At 41.1% G+C, this 19448-nt stretch overlaps 1 protein-coding gene across 1 annotated transcript in view; it reads right to left on the bottom strand.

Moving 5' to 3' along the window:
* FAM124A (family with sequence similarity 124 member A) overlaps positions 1 to 19448 on the bottom strand; it is a 72846-nt gene that overhangs the window by 51621 nt on the left and 1777 nt on the right. Inside the window, exon 2 of the mRNA XM_019752183.3 lies at positions 9929 to 9960. Within this exon, the coding sequence (XP_019607742.3) occupies positions 9929 to 9960 (32 nt within the window). The remainder of the gene's footprint in view (positions 1 to 9928; positions 9961 to 19448) is intronic.

Genomic DNA, 19448 nt, shown 5'->3' with positions numbered 1-19448 from the left:
AGCTCATTCTGAAACCAGGACACTATTAAGAAAGAAAAAACATAGAAAGCAAGGCAGATACTTCAGATACCATGCATGGTCTTCCACCTGGAAACGAGACATCCACTTTACTTTGAATGTATTTCTAATCTTCATTCTGAAACAACTCTCCAGGTGGGAAGAGGAGGGGGAAGGAAGCAAAGGCCAGACCCTAACCAGAGAGTAGTGACAAGAACGCTAAGTTCCGACACAGCTTGACCGGCATTCAGGAAGACGACCAGGAGGTTGATACGTAAGTAGTCTGAGTAGGTATAAATGCAGCTAGAAACACTTAAACGTATCTAGTGTAGTGATGTAAGTCCTTGGACTACAATAATTTTGAAAGTTTATGAGAAGGTAACTCAGTCTGACACACACCAGTGTCCAATGCTTAATAATGTACTAGGACCCTTTGTGATAAAAGCTAAAGGGTTCAAAATGACGGGCGTATCTAGTATTTTACACAGAATCCTTTATTCTACTCAGTAATTTCCATTCTTTCTCGGCTACACCATGTCTTGTCATTTTCATCAGTAGCAAAGCATCCTGAGAGAGCCAGAACTTCAGTAGAATTTGTAGATTTGGAGACAAGGCCGCAGGGCTTGCAAACGAGAGGATTAGAATATCCATCTTATTTTAAGAAGCACATTAATCAAAACAAAACAGACAAGAGAGGAGGGTGTTAACCAAAACCTATCCCAAGGACTTGCTCATCAAGAACTCCAGGCTTCAGACATACACTAGTGCTAGTGGGAGAAACCCTCACTATTATATTAATTAAGTCTTATTTTGAAAAGGGATTTATTCTGGCAGGATGCTGAGAAATCAGATGAGCAATGATTCACTATTACAATTGTTCTAGGAAAAAAACACCCTACCTACGTACTTATAAAACATACCCTGAATGCGAAGTAGAAAACTCAGAGGCTCATGATCAAACTAGCAGTGGAGGAAATGGAGCCTGTAGACTCATTTTTTTTCCTTCTGGCCTAAAAGTCAATGAAATATTCAAGTGCTTTGACAATGTGAATATGATACTGACAAGCCCCTAGTCCTTGTTTCCGTGTTTCCTTACAATGTATGTATCATTAAGCCTATTTGAAGAAGAAGCTTACTGAATATGACAAGAAACTTAAAGGTGGGTAAGGCATTTAGTCCAGCCCCCTCATTTTACAGATGAGATCAGGCAACTGGCCCACGTCAACCAGTTAGTCAGTGGCGGGTCTAGAAAGAGAACGAATATCTCCCAACTCCTAACTTGGGGGTTGCCCACTGCACCTCAGCTGCCCTTAACTCTGAAGTGCCTACTCTTGCTAACAGCCCCAAGGACTGCAAAGCAGGAGGAGACATGGTCCCTTCCAGAGCTCACAACCTAGCTGAGGAAGCAAGCTGTTCACACATGAGAAATATAAGAAAAGCATAAAATGGGAGATGATAAGTTCTAAAAGATGTAGTGGATGAATCACACAGATAGTAACCAAAGTTTCCCTTTCCCACAATTTCCTTATTGCCTGTGGCCCCCCACCTGCAGAGCCGTTTCCTGTTTGTTGCTTCGGGGAGGCTAGGGACAGTTAGACCCACTAGTCAAGTTTTTGGATTTCTATATATTTTTTTAAACCATGTATTTTTTGAGACAGAGAAGGCTTTCTGAGGCCAGGTAGGCCAAAAACCTAGAGCAGAGGGTTCACCCTATGAATTGGAAGGAAAAACAGAATGTGTGATGCTGCAAGGGAGGCTTTGCCAGCTCAGAAGATGTCAAGTTTAAGCTTCTGGTGAAAGGAAGAAAATTGGAAAGGACCTGACCAAGGGCTGGATGCCAGAAGGTTTCTGAGCAAGGGTTATGTGCTGAACTTCTCCTGTGCTGAGCCCTGCAACGGTGGAATCCCAGAGCAGAGCAGACCTTCGCTCAAGGGTGAAGTTCAGCTTAGTTACAGAGAAATACAGCAGTTCTGCTTTTATACCTGAGCATGTGGCTGTGAAAATTCATACTCACTACACTAGGAGATTCTTAAAGAGTTTTCAGTGGACAGTAGAAAGTGCTATACCGCAACTGATGGTGACTCCTTATACATGCCATCTCATAGAAAGACCTCCAACTTCTGAGTCTCGGTTATCTGTGATCTCCACACGTTTTAGCCAGACTATGCTCCAGACTGAGGCAATGAAATGTTAAATATGGAATCACAGAGGAAGCCCAATTCTCCCTGCCATAGACAAAGGAAGGATGTCTCATAACTCTTCCTGTTAGAAGGAAGGAAAAATCAGTCTTCCAAGTGTCGGTTGAACAGCTCAGCTTCACTATCTTTGGTGCCAATAACAATGTCAGAAGATGTCAAGGTGAGACGAAAATAAAAGGGGGAGCAAGAGCAGATGGAATATACCTTCCCTTCCCTAAACAGTATGTTCTACAAAATAGAAGTTTAATTAATGTGGAGAATGGAGAAAAGGTTTACAGAGAAAGGAAGGGAGACTGATGGGATCCTCTTCGCTTTCCTCGTCTGCTCTAAGTACTGTACCCTTTAGTGGATATGGCCGGCGTCTTGCACAACATTCCCCAAACACTTCCAACTTGTTATCCCCTCAGAGGTTCACAGCAACAATATTGAAGAAAGACAGAAATTGTCTCCTAGAGTGGGGAATACTTTCTATAAAGCCTGCAGAACACTGATGGCTTTGCTGTGGCTGTGTTGCTGCCTGAGGTCGGAACAGGGTGTGATCAACACCATCCTTCTAAGGAGACCCGCAGAAAAGACTTCAGCTTGTGGGTCTCCAAAACCTGAGAGTCTCCCTGTTTATAATCTACTCTTCAGAGTACTTTTGCCCATTGTTATTGTGTGTGTGTGTGTGTGTGTGTGTGTGTGTGTGTGTGTATCCATACATATCCCAATAGGGATTGGAAAGTTTTAAAAAGTAAGTAAGCTTTTTACCTCAGTAATTCCACTTGTAGGAACTGGTCCTAAGGAAATGATGAAGGCTGTGTACAAAGACTTAGTACAAAAATATTCCTGGCAAGGCTGTTTATAACAGTGAAAAAGTGAATACAAGCTACAGGACCAACAATAGGGCACTAATGAATAAAGTACGGTGCAGAAATATAATGGAGTACTGAGACAGTCAAACTACTGTAGAAATAAGTTTATTGATATAGAAAGATGTTCACAATATACTTGGTGAGAAAATTAGACTATAAAACTATATAATACCATATTTTGGTAATAATATATATCTATAGGAATATAGATGTTCAGAAAAAAAAAAAAAAGCCTGTAAAGGAAGACACCAGCTTAAGACTACTGGTTCTTTCTGGATAGCAGGATTCTGAATTTTCTTTTTTGCTAATCTGTATTTTCTGAGTTGTCTGCAATGACTATGTATTATTTGGATAACAATGATTACTTAAAATTGAGAAAAGCACCAACCATGCATTTCGGGGGAATATGCAATGGCAGCTAAGCACTCCTGTTCCCTCCTTTGGGGAACCGGACAACCCTAGTAGACCAGATTCCTGAAGTGTCACTTCAGCTTCTCAGGGAAAATATGGTATGAGAAATCTGCCTTCATTTTTCTTTCATATCCTGGATAAAAATCGACACCCTCTACATAGTTGAAGGCACACAATTAAAACTTATCTTTGAAACCAGAAAGATTGCACCCTATTTTGGGGGGAACAGATGCCAGTGTCGTAAGGCATCAAAGGGGTGGTGTGTGTGGTATACTGTCCACAGCCCTTGATTTCCTGATGTGTATCTTTGGTTATCGCTTTTTTCTTATCAACTGTCAAGCAGTATTACTGTCCAGTTTTTCAGGTTCCCATTCGGAGGACTCTGAACTTACAGACCCTATACCAGCAAGGAACAGTCTAAATGTACTCATACTTCCAGCGTCAGTGGCTTCACTCACCTCAGAGGCTTCAATGCTACTTCCATGGTCTTATAGACAAGGCTGCCACCTACTTCTCAAAAAGCCCCCCCCCCCAAAAAAAAAAATCCCCCCCCCAAAACGAATGCCTCTAGATTGCCTGATAAAGGATAAATCTCATGTTTTAAAATAAACCATTCTTAGAGGATGAAAACAATTTTCTTCTTTGAAATTATCGATAAAATCATTTAAATATTTATCAAGTGAAAATTTTTCTCCTTTAGACATCCTGCAAATCCTAGAGCCTACAAGTTGCACCATTAAAAATTAGACTCTAACAGTAAGAAATTTGGACAAACCATAGTTCCCAGGGATGATTTAAGAGCAAGCTTGCTTATTGGGGAGATGGGCTACCAGGATCCTGCATTTCTAACAAGCTCCAGGACCAATGCAGCAGTCCCTAGACCACACTAAGTAACACATTTTTCAGTTTGGTGATTTTATGTGCTCTGCCAGGCCGAGAATGCCTTCTCTGGGCAGCTGACAAAATATGGAGTGAGCCGATACCCCAACCTGTGCCAGGTGGCAGTCTGTGATTCTCAGGCTATGACTAACCCTCCACCTGAGTGGCTGCAAGACCAGATCTGCCAAAAATGACATAGCCAGGACTGTGGCCTTTTTATTAGTGTCACGTACAAGCTACATGCTACATCCTGGGGCTACATGCTTTATGTCAACTGTTGGGTTTACAACAGTACATCAAACATCATCATTAGTATTACTAATAAGTGTTTTGGACACTGAGGAAGTAGAAAACAAATGAAACTAGTGATGGACCTGAGATACTTGTCAGGTTGGTCCCTAAAGACCATATTTCCATCCATAACTAACATTGTCTAAAAGGCTATATTCTACTTTGCCAACTACATGCTAATCACAAAATTAAGTATATTCAATGGCTAAAATTGTTCTTCAGAAGAACTAATGAATAGATTTGAATTTTGCCTAGATCTCATGGACTAAGATTCCGAAAGAATATTTGCTCTGAAATTAAAATGGGGAAGGTACTTTATACCGAAGAAAAAAAACTATGAAATTTACAAATGGATCAAAGTTAAATTAGCTCCTACTACCTCTTGCAAAATTCAGATCTTCTTTTTTGGGGGGATGTGATAAAAACTGGCTCTAAAATGAACAAAATATGTCAATAAGTCCTCTAATAAAAACAGAAAGGAAATAATGAATCTTTCATTATCCCAAGTCTGAATTTAGCTCTTGGATGTGGAAATACAGATCATATATATTCAAATCTTCCTTATGACTGACGGGTTCTACAGTATGTAATCATATCTTTCAATGTGTTGCTTTTAAAACTCCTTACATTTGTGTATAAATTAAATCACAATAGGCTTGTCTTTCCCTCTATGTTTAGAGGAGGCACGGTTGTGGACAAGGACAAAATTAAAACATATTTTGCTTCAGTATCCTGAAACTTCAAAGAAATGATGAAACTACAGAGAAATGAAAGGGAGAAGATGGCATTTATGTGGAGAGAGATATGCCTGTGAGAAAAGGCAGCCTGAGGAAGCAATGAGATGTTCTCCCAGACTGACACCGAGGCAGAGCTGGCAAGTCCCCAATGTGGCTCTGACCAGCTACAGTGTCTTGCAATTAACCAAGACACCCCGACTTTCCTGTGTGAGAAACACCCATTTGACACTTTTTCCTTGAGATGAGAGTGCATCGCATCCAGGGGCCCAGAGCACTCGCTGGGCCTAGTTAGGGCTGCCTTCAAGGGCAGGTCACAGACCTCATCACAGCTGAGGGGACAGAACTCCATTGGACCTATGGTCTGTGAAAGCTCGGGGTCAGCAGGGAGCACGTATGCAGGAAAGGGCAAGCTGCCGAGTTACTGGAAGGACAGAGCAGGAAGCTACGCAAAGAAAGCTGGCGGAGGGCAGGAATCTGAGGCCTGGGCGGGTTGAAGAAGATCAGCGACTCCCACCTACCCATGACGTGTGCCTCTTATACCCAGCTTGGTACACGCTCCTGGACTCAGGTCAGCAGAACACACTGTTCGTGGCCATTTCCCCACCGTTTCAGACTGGGCGAGTTCCACGGGACACTGCCAGTGGCCCTCTGCCCCTGCAACCCATCTTCTACCATTTGTGCTTCAAAAAGCATGAAGTGCTTCAGAACTGCAAGGCATTCCCTCTGTCACTGGCAGGCAGTTCAGAAGGGCCAGGGAGAGTTAATGACTATACCTGAGTTTGAGAAGGAACAGTTTTCGGACACAAATTAGGGGGGCAAACAGAGAACAGTCTCAAATAGAGAGAACTAGTTCATTCTTTGGCCACTTCCTACTGACATTATCCTGGGGCTAGAGATCCCCAAGAAAAGTTATACTGTCCTAAAAATATCATTTAAAAGCCCCCAGCACGTTCTAAGATTAGTTCTCCATGTATGATTATAATCTTTATTGGAACGGAAATAGTCAATCAAACATGATGGGAGTTCTATTAACATTACGTGGCCCAGTTGATTTTTTTCCAATGTAATTATCGTGTTTTCTTTTATCCTGTTTATAAAACTTCCCCTTATTTATTTAACACTTAAGAATGCACATTGTACATAGTGGCTTGATGATCTCCTTACCAGGATTCTGGAAAAATTCTGAGAGTTTAAATTAAATTCGTCTTCCTTGGGAAGCGTTATGATTTATTGAGGTCTCCTGAGTGTTTACAGTGTGTTTAGCTTTGTATTAGGTTGGTACAAAAGTAATTGTGGTTTAAAAGGTTAAAAAAAATGCAAAAACCACAATTACTTTTGCACCAACCTAATAGAAAGAAAAAAGGAGTAGAAAGAAAAAAGGAAAAGCCTGTCTGCCCTGTCAATCTAAAGAGGCCAATAATGGACCAGACACAACTAGAAAAAATTCACCTACATAACACCAGACCATTCATTAAAGAAGGCCCCTTAGCTGCTTGCTCCAGAGTTGAAAGTGACATCGGACACAATGGAAATGCGACACCATGATCCATGAGGTTAAGGAAAAACAGGATATCCGCAATCCACGTGCCCTCCATAACCCTGTACCCTGTCCATTTTCTCAAGGGGACAGGGATTAAAAAGCAGCGACTACCCCACACCACAATGTCCGCACTGCCACCAATTTACAGGCAGCTCACAGTACAGAAGCTCAGGGTGATTCTGAACAGCCCTCACTTCAGGATTAATGCTATGGGCCACCAGAGAGGATGCCTTTCCTCCAGACTCTACTCAGGGACAAAGAACAAAGGTACAGATTCCTCAATTGTTCACTCCTTCTCGCCTCTCCTCCATCTTCCCTTCCCTTCTCTGCTTAGAGGAGTTTCTAAGACATTTACATCTTAGCATCCCAGAGCTTCTGGAAAGGCCCTTAGAGGCCATCGAGCTCAACCAGATCATTCCACTGAGGAGGAAACTGATACCCGGAGAGGGTAATTGACTTGTCTGAAAGCACACTGCTCATTCAGGGTAGAACCAGGACTAGGACCTAGGACACCTAATTCTTGTACTTTGTCTTGGTGATGACCTCTCCTCATTTCCCATCAGGGGGAGGCAGCATGAGGAAGCAGCCCCTGCATTGAGGGAAAAGACGACTAAACATTGACTAGCATTCTTGGAGGAAGCTTTCCTCACAATTTTGGGAAGGACGAAAACCAACTGTGAACAAACAGACTCTAACCTAGCACACCCCAAGGAAGCATTTCTGGCCCTGTGAACTCAGGAACCAATGGATAAAGCAGCATCATGTGAATGCTGAATAAGAACAACTCACAGACATAGAAAAATCTACTTCTTAACAGGGAATGATTAGAACCAACGCTCAAATTCCAGTCAGGCATCATTCAGAAACAAGCCACTGAGTGAGAGAGGCTGACTAAGGGCAATGGAATCACAGTGAAATGCAGGAGCTGCTTCCAGGACCGACAAATGGGAACTGGGATGGTCAGTCCCCTGGGCCCCACTGGTCACACAGGGAGCACCAGCCGCACCAAGTCAGCTGTGAAGGGACAGCGACCCTAGAACTGAATCATTCAGCGTAGATAGTAAACACATTAACTTGCTCTCTATTCGGTCCTCTGTGTGATTATACAGTTGGTGGGAAAACACTATTTTAAAAATCTACTTGGAAAATATTTTTTATTATTGCAGCACTGTTGAACTTATTTTTAAAGGATTTAAGACTCTAGACTTTATTTGTTTTCTTTTCAGAAAGGGTTCACTGTTACCATTCACTCACTGCTTAAGGGCCTTCTCCTGAATATGGGTGTGACCAGGATCTATGTTCCTTGGCTGGGAGGAAAGGCAGGCCAGGCAACATGCGGGGTAAAGACATCGAGGGGCCCACCAATATCCACTCATCCCTTCTTACTGCCCAGAACAGGCACATGATGGCTACGTTGGAGGCAGCCACTTTGTGACTCTGAGGCAACTCTGAGGATGGAAGCCAAAAGCTGAGGATGGTGTAGTGGGATGATTGCAGGGGTTTCTACACCTCACCTGCGCTGCCTCCTCTGGACTTTTTTTTTTTTTTTTAAATGTTAGAAGAAAACACACCTCTACTTGTTCAAGTCATTATTTTTTTCTCAAGTTATTATTTGTAGCCAAATACATTTCCTAACTGAAATATAAAACACATATAAATATACATTCTCATTCACCAAGAGGCCCCAGAGCTGAAGAGTGAGGTAGGAATCACCAAATATTTAAAGAGAAAAGAAAGAGCAATAAAAGGCTACTGATCCCAGCGGCACTAAGAGAAATTCCAGTTCAGAGATTGCAATTAAAATAATGGAGAGGAAAACATCCCAAACCGAATTACCAGTTTCTCTGACAAGAGAAGTGCTTTGTTGTGACCCAGAGGGCTGATTTGAGAGCTACAAATTGAGCAAAGGCTTTGGGCAAGTACTTTATAAAAATCATTCTTTAAAAATATATAGCCTCTGGGCAAAAGTGAGTGGAACGAAAATGGTGGCACAGAGAGAGAGTTCAAGAGAGCTTTCTCTGATTTTAGGAATGCTAAAGCTTCAGGGTGTGAACGTAAATCACTGGAGCATTATTCTCATTATTACTAATGGTTCTTAATAACTAAGGGGCAATGTTAAGTCTCCAGTTGGCTGAAATGAAAGAAATTGCTCGTTGTAGTTATACTAATAACTAAATATAATTTGACACTAAATTACAATTTCAGAGATACAGCTTTCTACACAGTCTCTTATTGTAAAGGAAAACCAAGCCAGGCCATTAGTAAACAGAATAATCCAATTAAATGTCTTTCCAACTGGGAACTATTTAGAATTGAGAGTTTAACATGATAGTGAGATAGTAAATACTGAAGTGTTTTGTCCTGATTTTAAAAATCAGCACTTTATCATACGACAATTTTTTGTTATTTTAAAATAAATGTTTACTCAATCTGAATGGCTTTGGTCATTTACACATCTTAATCACTGTAAATTATTGCTAGACATAAGACCTAATTTCCCATGAATAGATTTACTTGAAATTTAATATTTAATATAGAGGTAAGTTTTTCTATGCTGAGTGTGTTTATAAACATATTCCCTTATATAACATTAATAATTACCTATGACATCTGCCTGCAGACACAGAAATACAGGGGAGGAAACTTGCCTATCAGATGAGTTGGGGGCCACTCCATGGATCCAATGAATGTGTTCTAAGCTGTTAACCTTCAGGCAGTTAAGTATTTGATAAATGTTTGTTGAATCAATGAGTTATCTCAGATTCTTCAGAGAAGGTGTTTTAGAAGCATTCGTGTTCACAAAGCCTCAGCTAGTCCCTCCAGGCTGAATTTCCACAGGGAAAGTAGTGGCATATCTAGTCCTGCAATCACGGTGCAAATTCTCCAGGAATAGCCTCCACTTCCGTGAGTCTTACTATTAAAGCCGGGGGTCACGGGGATGGCCTTCTCTACATGTGTAGATGGGACTGATCCCCGGGGGACTGTGAAGACCCTGCTGAAGGACATTTAAACCATACTTACTGCTGGTGGAGGACATGTGGCTGTAGTCAGACCTGAAACACAAAACCTTAGTATTAGCAAGATTAGACATTCTTTTTCTTTATCCAAATGATTTCTTCAAGCATTTTAAAGTCAGTGGTAGGTAGCATTTAACTCGTAAAGGAATGGCACGAATTAAAAACTATAGTGCTGAGCATTGTTTGTGCAAAATAAAGTTATGTCTGAATTTAAAAGCAAAACTTGAAAAGCACTTTAGAAATCAAGAGTCCTTCATATGGGCTCCGTGACTGTCCCAGATGGGAGACCAGATGGGTCCCGAACCATTTAAATTTGCTGGCAAATTTTTGAATGGATGCTTATTTTTCCGGGGAGAAGGCTCAGAGTTTTCAACAGATTCTCAAAGGGGTCATAATTCCCCAAACAGTTCCCTTCAAATGTTATCACCACACCAAATACCATCACAGGGGCAAATGTTTCTGTGCAGAGGAGTAGTGGACCCTGGGGAGAGTAAGCAGGGGACCCTGGCTGTGAGGGCTTCCACATTCAAGGTCTGGCTGACCATCAGGAAACACAAAGGCATAATGATGTCTGACTGATTTCAGGTCCATCTAAGAAGAAATCCTGCTTGACAGTAAGTGCAGTAACAGGATGTGGGCCGTGATCGGGAAAAGGAAAAGGCAGGGTTAGGGCCAGGGTGAAATCAGCCATCAGTTTCTGTGCTAAGAAATCAGCCACTGGCATTCGGCCTCTGTGCGAATGGGCCTCTGGCCAAGGATCTGCCTGCTTAATCTCTGCTAAGCTTCTGCCCTAGTAGTGTGGCTGCTAAGCCTTCCCTCTCTGGCATCGAATTTGGTATAGAAGCTGTTAGTTTTCTTCTCTCAGTGTCCTAAAGTCATTCTCGGTAGGAAATTAATCTCTCAGGCATCTAGGGATTTAGTCTGTCAAGGTGGTAGTTAGGGGATACAGTGGTGCACATAACGTGGTTAATTCTGTTTAATTTTATAGATATGCGCTCCCTAGATTTACTTAGTCTCACAGCGCCTTTCTTAAGTCATCCAGTTTTCACTCCCCTGAGTTTCTTACCACATTAAAAAAGTACAGTATATGCAAAACTTAAAAAAAACCAAAACCTTAAAAAGCATGGCTCTCACTAGTTAAAAGAATCTACATTTCTTACACAAACTGATGCACCAATTTATTGGTAGAGGAAGGAAATGCAAGAAAAACAGCATGTGGTTTTCTCTTTTCCGATGAAATACTTCAGTAGTCATTGAATCACTGAATTTTAAAACTGGTAAGAACAACTACTAACATTTGCATATCCATTTATATATTACCAACTGCATCCTCCTAGATCTACTCCAATTTTTTATATTATTGATTAGGAGACTAAAGTGGTATTATTGGTAAGCAGACCAGGAGGTGAGAAGTGATAAGAGCTTGAACTACGTGTGCAGGGCGGTGGCGAGGTAGAACAAACTGGCTAGGTGACAAACTGGCTAGGTGACACGCTGGCTGGCTAAGGGAAATGAAAGAGGAAGGATCAGTAACATTCTGAAAACCAGGATTTGTAACCCGTGTTTGTGCACTGCATGTTTTCTGGAATCAGGCAGGACAAAAATAAACTTGAGGCCAATGCTTAGAAATGTAACTATATATAAGTGCAATGAATGCTCCACAAACATCTACTGTGGTAGATGCAACAATGAAACAATTCCATTACATATGATCATCTTAAGATGGCTAGACCGGAAAGAAATTGCATGACCATTCAAATCAAATGTTTAATAAGAATGTATGATAGGACTGTTTATTGTATTAAAAATTTGTCAGTATTTTCAGCTAGCATTTCCCAAATATTCCCGAGGCAGATGGATTTCACATATGCATACATTTTAAAGATCTGCATACAGATGGAAATACATGTAGAGTGAAATTTACATTTGAAATGTATTTCAAGAATCTTAAAGTGCAACAGTAGTATTTCAGGACAAGTGCTAGCACAACTAATATCCTTGCCACGAATTTCTCCATATTTCTTGTCACTAAAGGCACTGCCCAGGTCAAGCCTGCCAACTGGTCAGTGTCCTGACTGTCACGCTCACTTGCTCCGAGTCCTTCCCCATACAGCAGTCAATCTTTAATCTTTGCAAAGTACAAATGTGATCATGTCTCTCTCTGGATGAAGTTCAAGCTTGACGTTATACAGCACAAACCCCTCTTTCCATGACCAGTGGGTCTACAGTCTCATCCATCACCCCAACTTCCATCCCTGTCCACCATTAAAACCAGAAAATCAACAGAAAAAAAAAGTCACCTAAAATCGCACATTGCTTTCCAGGCTCTGATCCTGTTCATGTAATTTGTACGTAGCTGCCATAATGATGGAGATATAATTTTAAACTGCTCTTTTCACAAAACACCATCAAAACATGCTGTTACATGGTTCCTATAATTATAATTTTAGATAAAGTGATGTACTATAATTTATTCAACCATTTCCCTTTTGTTAGCTATATGATTGTTCCTGATTGTTCACTTTTGCAAAGCACATGTTGATGAGATATTTATAAATATAGCTTCATAGTTACTTTCTTTTCCCTAGAATAATTATCATGAGGAAGAGCAGGGCCTGAGTCAAGGTATGAACACTTTTATAGCTCTTAAAATACAGTCCAAATACCCCCAAAAGATTATTCACTGGAAATACTGCCAGTGCAAGACGAACTGTAAAGCTTAAAACAACTTTGTACATACTAAATAGGTTTTGGCATCTGGAGGGGTATTTACTCCCCAGCTATTTTAGAGTAGAAGGGAACAGCAGTTGGTACCTGTCTTGGGAATCCTGTTTACTAGTCTCACATCCGAAGAATTTACCCAGCTGGCTATACATAAGACATTCAACTCTGCCAGAAAGAAGCATGAAATGTGAGTCCATGAATTTTAGGATGAGAAATTTATGGACACAATACAGATGAGCAGAATACAAGGATTATACATTTTCATACACCTTACCCACATCGTAGACATTTCCAAATATTATTTATTTAGTATCCGTGGCAATGATGAAGAGAATGTTAGATGTAGTCCCTTGGCTGTATTTTAATTATGATTATACATATAGGAATCATATATAAATGGGTCTGCACTTAAGATAGTTTACCACTGTCAACAACCTAATTATCAATTCATATGTATACAATGAATACTTTCCTAAATTCTCTATTCCAGGAAAATCTTGGCATGAGAACTGATCTTGGCATTTCAGTAAAATTGATCTTGACATTTCTGTAAAACATCAGCTCAGTGCATCATGGACCTCATTTGTTAACTCTCAGTCCATTGAATTAGATGCCATAGTAATTTAGAGTTAACTAGCTCCACCTTGAACACAAAGATTATAAAGTGCCTAATAGACCATCTTGTCTTCTAATGCAAGATTTCTCCTTTTACCTTTTTTAAACCTGTCTCGTTATAAAATTTATTCCACCTACTCTTTCCCATCCATCTATTTATAAACTCTAGAGCTGTGAATTTTTTGTTATTTCTTAAATCTCAGGTAAGTGTCAGCTGGAGGACACACAAAGATAAAGGCCATGGTATGCTCTGTGGACACACAAGGAGCGACACACGAAACCTGAGGAGCTCAGAGGAGGCCAGAAGGGTGGGCCCTACAAACTCAAAGAGACCGAAAGTAACCACACAGGATGGTCTGAACATAAAAATTCCTAACTAAAAGCAAGTCATGGCTGATAGTTATGCTTTAGGCCTGCAGCTTCCTTGACAACGGTCAATCTTTACCTTTGAAATTGTGTTATCTGTTGATTTTGTGCATCTAAGATAACATATCTTTGAAATGGCAGATAACATACCTTTGAAATGGCAATTTTCTTTTCTAGATCTCTCAAGGATGCAACTACCCAGCAACAGAGCAGGAGAACACATTATTATCTTGTTGCCCACATACCATCTCTATGTACTGTAAATGGCAACTATCCTGTACCCAAGAAGTATGTCCCTCTCCATTTGCTTTTTATCCAATCCCAGAGATCCCCGTGCCCCTGCTTCGCTTTCTCCCGCCTCCTTAATCTACCACCAATGAATTTCATGTAACCCTCCTTATATCTCCTCCTTTGATTTTAATGTATAAAATGAGCTGCAAAACAGCCATTCTCTTTAACATTTTCTCCATCGAGATTTTGCTTCCTGGCAATTGTCATGTTGGACTCAAACAAACTCTTGTAAGTCTTCTCTTAGGCTGGATGGTCTTTTGTTGACAGACCCTAGGTTTTCAGAAGCTCAGGGATAGGTGACATGGAAGTGGAGGACGATTAATGCCAGATCAAACATTTGAATGAAAATAAACCATCAGGTATAGTCATATTTGAAAGAGTGGCTTAGAAGCCAAATATAGGAGACCTCACTAATGAAACACCTATTATAAAGCATTTATCTTACTTATTCTATGTTTTTTTTGTTTTGTTTGGGTTTACAACATTGCTTATTTCTCTATCAAGAGATTCTGTTGCTTAAGATAGTTTACCACCGTCAGTAGCTGACTTGTCAGTTTTTTCTAACAAAAACTACACAGAAGCACAAGGCTTGCTTTAAAGTAGAAAATGGGAGTTTCAATATGACATCAATCACCACAGAAGAATACTAGTTTGGTTTTAGTCTTGGCCTGTATTAGGTGGGTCAGACAACAAAGGTAACATTTCAAGCAAAATAATATGTCTGAGCAAAAAACAAGAACTAATTCCAGAAGTTGAGAGTCAAGTTCACTAGGTGGGAAGTGCAATAGAGACCAGGCTTCAAGGTAGGCCACTGTGGAGGAGGAAAAAAATTTCCTCTACCCTTCTAGGTTCTTCTGGTTGGTCAAATAATCAAATTGACATGAGACAGATTAGCGAGAGAAAAACAAATTAAAGTTTAATAACATGCATACCTCCTGTATACATGTGACAGACCCAGGAAAACTGAGCAACTTGCCAAAAGACAGAAGCCACCACCTCAACACCTTCAGCTAAAGACAAAAGAAGATGTTGGGGGTGGAGAGTGAGTTATAAGAGGTGACCAGGAAAAGCACAGTAAACAAGGGTAAGATTGTTATGCAGCTTTAAGTCTAGGCCTTCTCCATTAATAGCGTAGGCAGGCCTGGCACAGTGAGGGAAATAGCCTTACAAATGTAAGTGTCCTTCTACAAAAGGTAACTTCTACTTGGTTTCCAGGGCTTCTCCCATGTCTGCTGTTCTTTAAAATTAGCCAGCCTAAAATAATATCCCAAAGAGGCATATTTTGGGGTGGCAAACTCTGCTCCCCTTCATCACTAATTAGTCATGTACTCTCTGAACCTCCATTTGCTCATCTGTAAAACAATAATTATAACACTGAGGTATGTCCTATAGTCTCAGATGTTCTGAACGATGATCCAATTGTGTAAGGCATTGAAAAGCATCAGAGCATCTACTATGGTGAATATAAAGAACATATGGTCTTGAACACACCCGGAAATACACATTTTTATTATATAAAACTCTAAGTTTACCACTTGGGGTGTTTTCCATAACAATATTATGATGAGTAACAACAATGTACTGAGGACTCATTTATGCCAGGCACTGTTCCTACAGGCTTTTAAATGTATAGCATAATTTAATTCTCAAAATCACCCTATGAGGTGGTTGCTATTATTGTCATCCCTTTTCCAGAGGAGAAAACTGAAGGCAGAGAGAGGATAAGTAATTAGCTCAAGTTTCTACAATTCCTAAGTAGAGGAACGAGAATTTGAACCCTGGCAGTTTGGCTCTTTTGATTGTAACTTTCAAAGTGATCAGTACAGTCTGCCCACAGGCTGTGGGACCCACAGTGGTTCCTGGAACCACTCTTTGACCATAATTATGAAAGGATCAATACTCAGCTCAAAAAAATACCCAAATCCCTTGCTCTTATGTTCATATCAGCAACCCAGTGTGGACCCTGAGAAGATTCATTTGATATGAACCCCGAGAAGGAGTTTATATGCAGAGATGGACTCCCCATGGTCAACTGAGGGCCCAAATTTTATAACTAATAACAGCCTAGCAGGCATTTGCTGACGGGGGCTTCTCACAGATTCTGTATATTGGGAAGAACCTCCAACTGAACTCTCGGCTTATGGTATTATGCTCTGCTCGGTTATGTACCTGAGTCAACTATTACGAGGGAGTTCCTGGTTTCCTCTTTTGACCAATGTACTAAGACCTGTCCTGTCCAGTCAGAACTGCTCCATAATGACCAATCCGGTCGCATAATGCCTACCAATCAGTACTGCATAATTCGGACCAATCAGAAGTGTACAAATTTGGATACCTCCTTTACATAAAATGACCTAATTGGGAATACGGGCAGGAACTTTTGCTATAAAAGGTAGCCTCTGTCAGAGGAGCACAATTTAAGTTGCTACAAGAATGTGTGTCTCCCAGGCTGCAGCAACTTTTGCTCAAATAAATGATTTTTATTCTTTATTACAGTCTAAAATTAATTTGGGTTTCCACTAGCAATAATCCCTCTCCCCCAAGCCTTAGGGATCCCAACTGCTCACCATCTCTCTGCCTACTTGCCCCTGGGTAGTTAAGCACTGCTGCAGGAAAAGAAATAGCAAGGCAGACTGGTACCGCCGTAAACATGTAACCACTAATCTCAACTGGGTCCTCACTCAACAATGTCCAAACAACTATTTCAAATGTCCATTCTTCTGGGAGAGGGCTGAATTTTCACCAAATGTAAACCCATACTGCCTTCTCTCCTGCTAGTTTTAGGAGGGGAGAAGTCCCTCCTCCTATCCAAAGCCAGTCCATCCATACAGGTGGTCTGCAGTCCACCTGCCTCCACCTTCTCAGACAGCTGACATGGCAGATCATCAGTTTTTCTCATGTCTTTATCCTTTCCCTTGTACAGAATCCTTTCTGTGCATATTTATTGTCCAATTACTGCCTGTGTTTAGGAAATCCTTTCCTCACCCCACTCTCCCCTCCAGCGACTGCCTCTCCTTCTCTCTCCCCTTTTCCAGACAAAGGATTCCAGCTCTCTTCTCCTCCTCACCTTCCTCTCGTCCTGGCTTCCACTTCCGCCACTGCCACTCCACTGCACTCCAGGGTCAATACTACTTTACCCTCCCTTCATTCTCTCCATTTAAAAAGACACTTCACATTCCTCATCTTAGTTTTTCAGTAGCACAGTTGGTCTGTTTCTTTCTTCCTTAGGCTTCTGGTATACCGTATTCTTCCCTTTTTTTATTCCATGCTTACTTTTTTTCTCAGGCTCCTTTATTGGCTCATCTTCCTTTACCTGACACTTAAATGTTGTAGTTTCTCAAGGCTGGCCTTAAGCAGTAACTGCTTCACAGAGTTGTTTAAGGAGTAAATGAATTAATGAAATAATGGAAAGGCTCAGAATAGTACCTGCACATAGTAATGCTAGGCAAGTGTTTGCTTTTGCCTCTAATTGATTTAATCTACGTGGCTTCAATTGCCATTTTTAGGCAGACAGTTCCCTAATGCAATGTCATCACACATACCTCCTCTCTAAGCGCTAGGTAAGTAGACACATTCAGGCTCATCATCGCTACTTGGACGTCTCCCAACACCTCAAACGCAACCTATTGAAAACGAAATTTCTCACACCCTGCTCAAACTTGGTATGGAGGGAATCACAGGCTACTTTAAGAATCTGATAAAGATCAGTCTCGTCTCATAAAAATTCACAAATGATATCATTCTGCATAAGCTTGAGGCAATACATGGACCCCAAATTATGGATCCCTGACTTAGCAGATGTGTCACTTGAGCCGAGTCTTAAAAATGAAGAGTAGAGTTTCACCTGGTGGAGAGGCATGCCAGGTGGAAAAGGGCGTAGCTAGCAAAGAGGGCAGTTTGACAAAAGCAAGGACCTGGAAACACCCTGCTGATGTGGCTAGATGCCGGGTACAAGGGTGGACCTACCAAGAAGCAAGGTGTGTGCGAGAGAGAGAGAGAGAGAGAGAGAGAGAGAGAGAGAGAGAGAGAGAGGGAGAGAGGAAACCTATAACATGGGGGCTTGTAGGCTACGCTGAGCTCTTCACCTTTTATAGTGACAGAACCACTAAAAGTTTGAACGGGAGAGAGACATGATCAGATCTGTGTTTAAAAAATAATGATAGCAAATATATATTGAGTGCTCTCTCTGTATTTTATACCCAACATTAGGCAGCTATATGAAAGCTAGATAGGGTAAGAGGAGGCAAGCTCTAGAAAAGCAGGGAAACTATGAACAGCTTTTTGATAACTAAACTACATTTCAAGGGATTTGTGAATATGTGGCAAACACAAGACTAATAAGCATACACAGAAACTATTTTATTTAAATGCAGGCCATTCTACCTGTATCTTTTTTTAAAATTTATTGGGGTGACAATTGTTAGTGAAATTACATAGATTTCAGGTGTACAATTCTGTATTACATTATCTATAAATCATTCTACCTGTATCTTTAAGGCTGCTACTGAGGCAATAAGAATTCTTTAAATAATTCTGTCCTGTTACAACTGCAAACTTTTCTGACAGGCAGAGAACAGACGCTCTAGTGTCAGTATTGTGTTTTCCCGAAAATAAGACCTAGCCAGACAATCAGCTCTAATGTGTCTTTTGAAGCAAAAATAGTAAAATAAGACTGGGTCTTATATAATTGTGGGGACAGAGCCAGGAGAGCAGTTTCCAGGCTCTCGGCCTCACAAGGAAAGGTGCTGGCTCGGGTAGTAGATGGCCATCAGCTGTTACCAGTTAGCCATTAGCCACTGATATAACTGCCGTGGCTAAGCTAGCAAGCGCGGATTGCAGTTAGCATGGCGGATTGCAGTTAGCAAGGGGTTGGTTGGCAAAGTGGACGGCAGGTTGCCGATCGGATCGTGTGGCTCCTGCTTCCTGTGTCTCCAACCCAGCCACCAGCGAGAATATAGTGGTATGACCCACCCCCATCCGTGGCTCCGAGGGTGTTCCTTTTTGGCCTCACTTGTGTTCTTGTGTGGGGAGCAGAAACTGAGACCCCGCATGACACCCTGCATGACAATAATATAAGACTGTGTCTTATATAAGACCAGTTCTTATATTAATTTTTGCTCCAAAAGATGCATTAGAGCTGATTGTCCGGCTAGGTCTTATTTTCAGGGAAACATGGTATGTTCAGCAAACCCATTCCCAGGAGTCCTGGGAGCTGTCATGTTGCTCATTGGGATCCTGGGGTGATGTCACCCCCCTGGGTCAGGGATTCCTCTCCACTCATTTCTCCAAGAGGGAGACCTTGGAAAAAATATCTGTTTTAAGTGAGCTCTGAAAATTGAAAACAAATGGACTAGTTGGTGCTTTATTTAACCTAGCTGAAAATGAGCTGGTTAATTTTGCTTTCTTCTATTCACGGTCCAGCTAACTAGAGGCAGGAGAGGGGGAAAGCTAAGGATCTTCAATTAAAGTTGATAAATGCCACACATACAAAGTGTGGGAAAAAGTAAGGGAGTTCAGTATTTGGAGTC

This window comes from Rhinolophus sinicus, chromosome 16 (genome assembly GCF_057876585.1).
Source record: "Rhinolophus sinicus isolate RSI-liver-muscle chromosome 16, RSI-T2T, whole genome shotgun sequence".
Lineage (NCBI taxonomy): Eukaryota > Metazoa > Chordata > Mammalia > Chiroptera > Rhinolophidae > Rhinolophus > Rhinolophus sinicus.
This window is presented reverse-complemented; position numbering and strand designations above follow the sequence as displayed.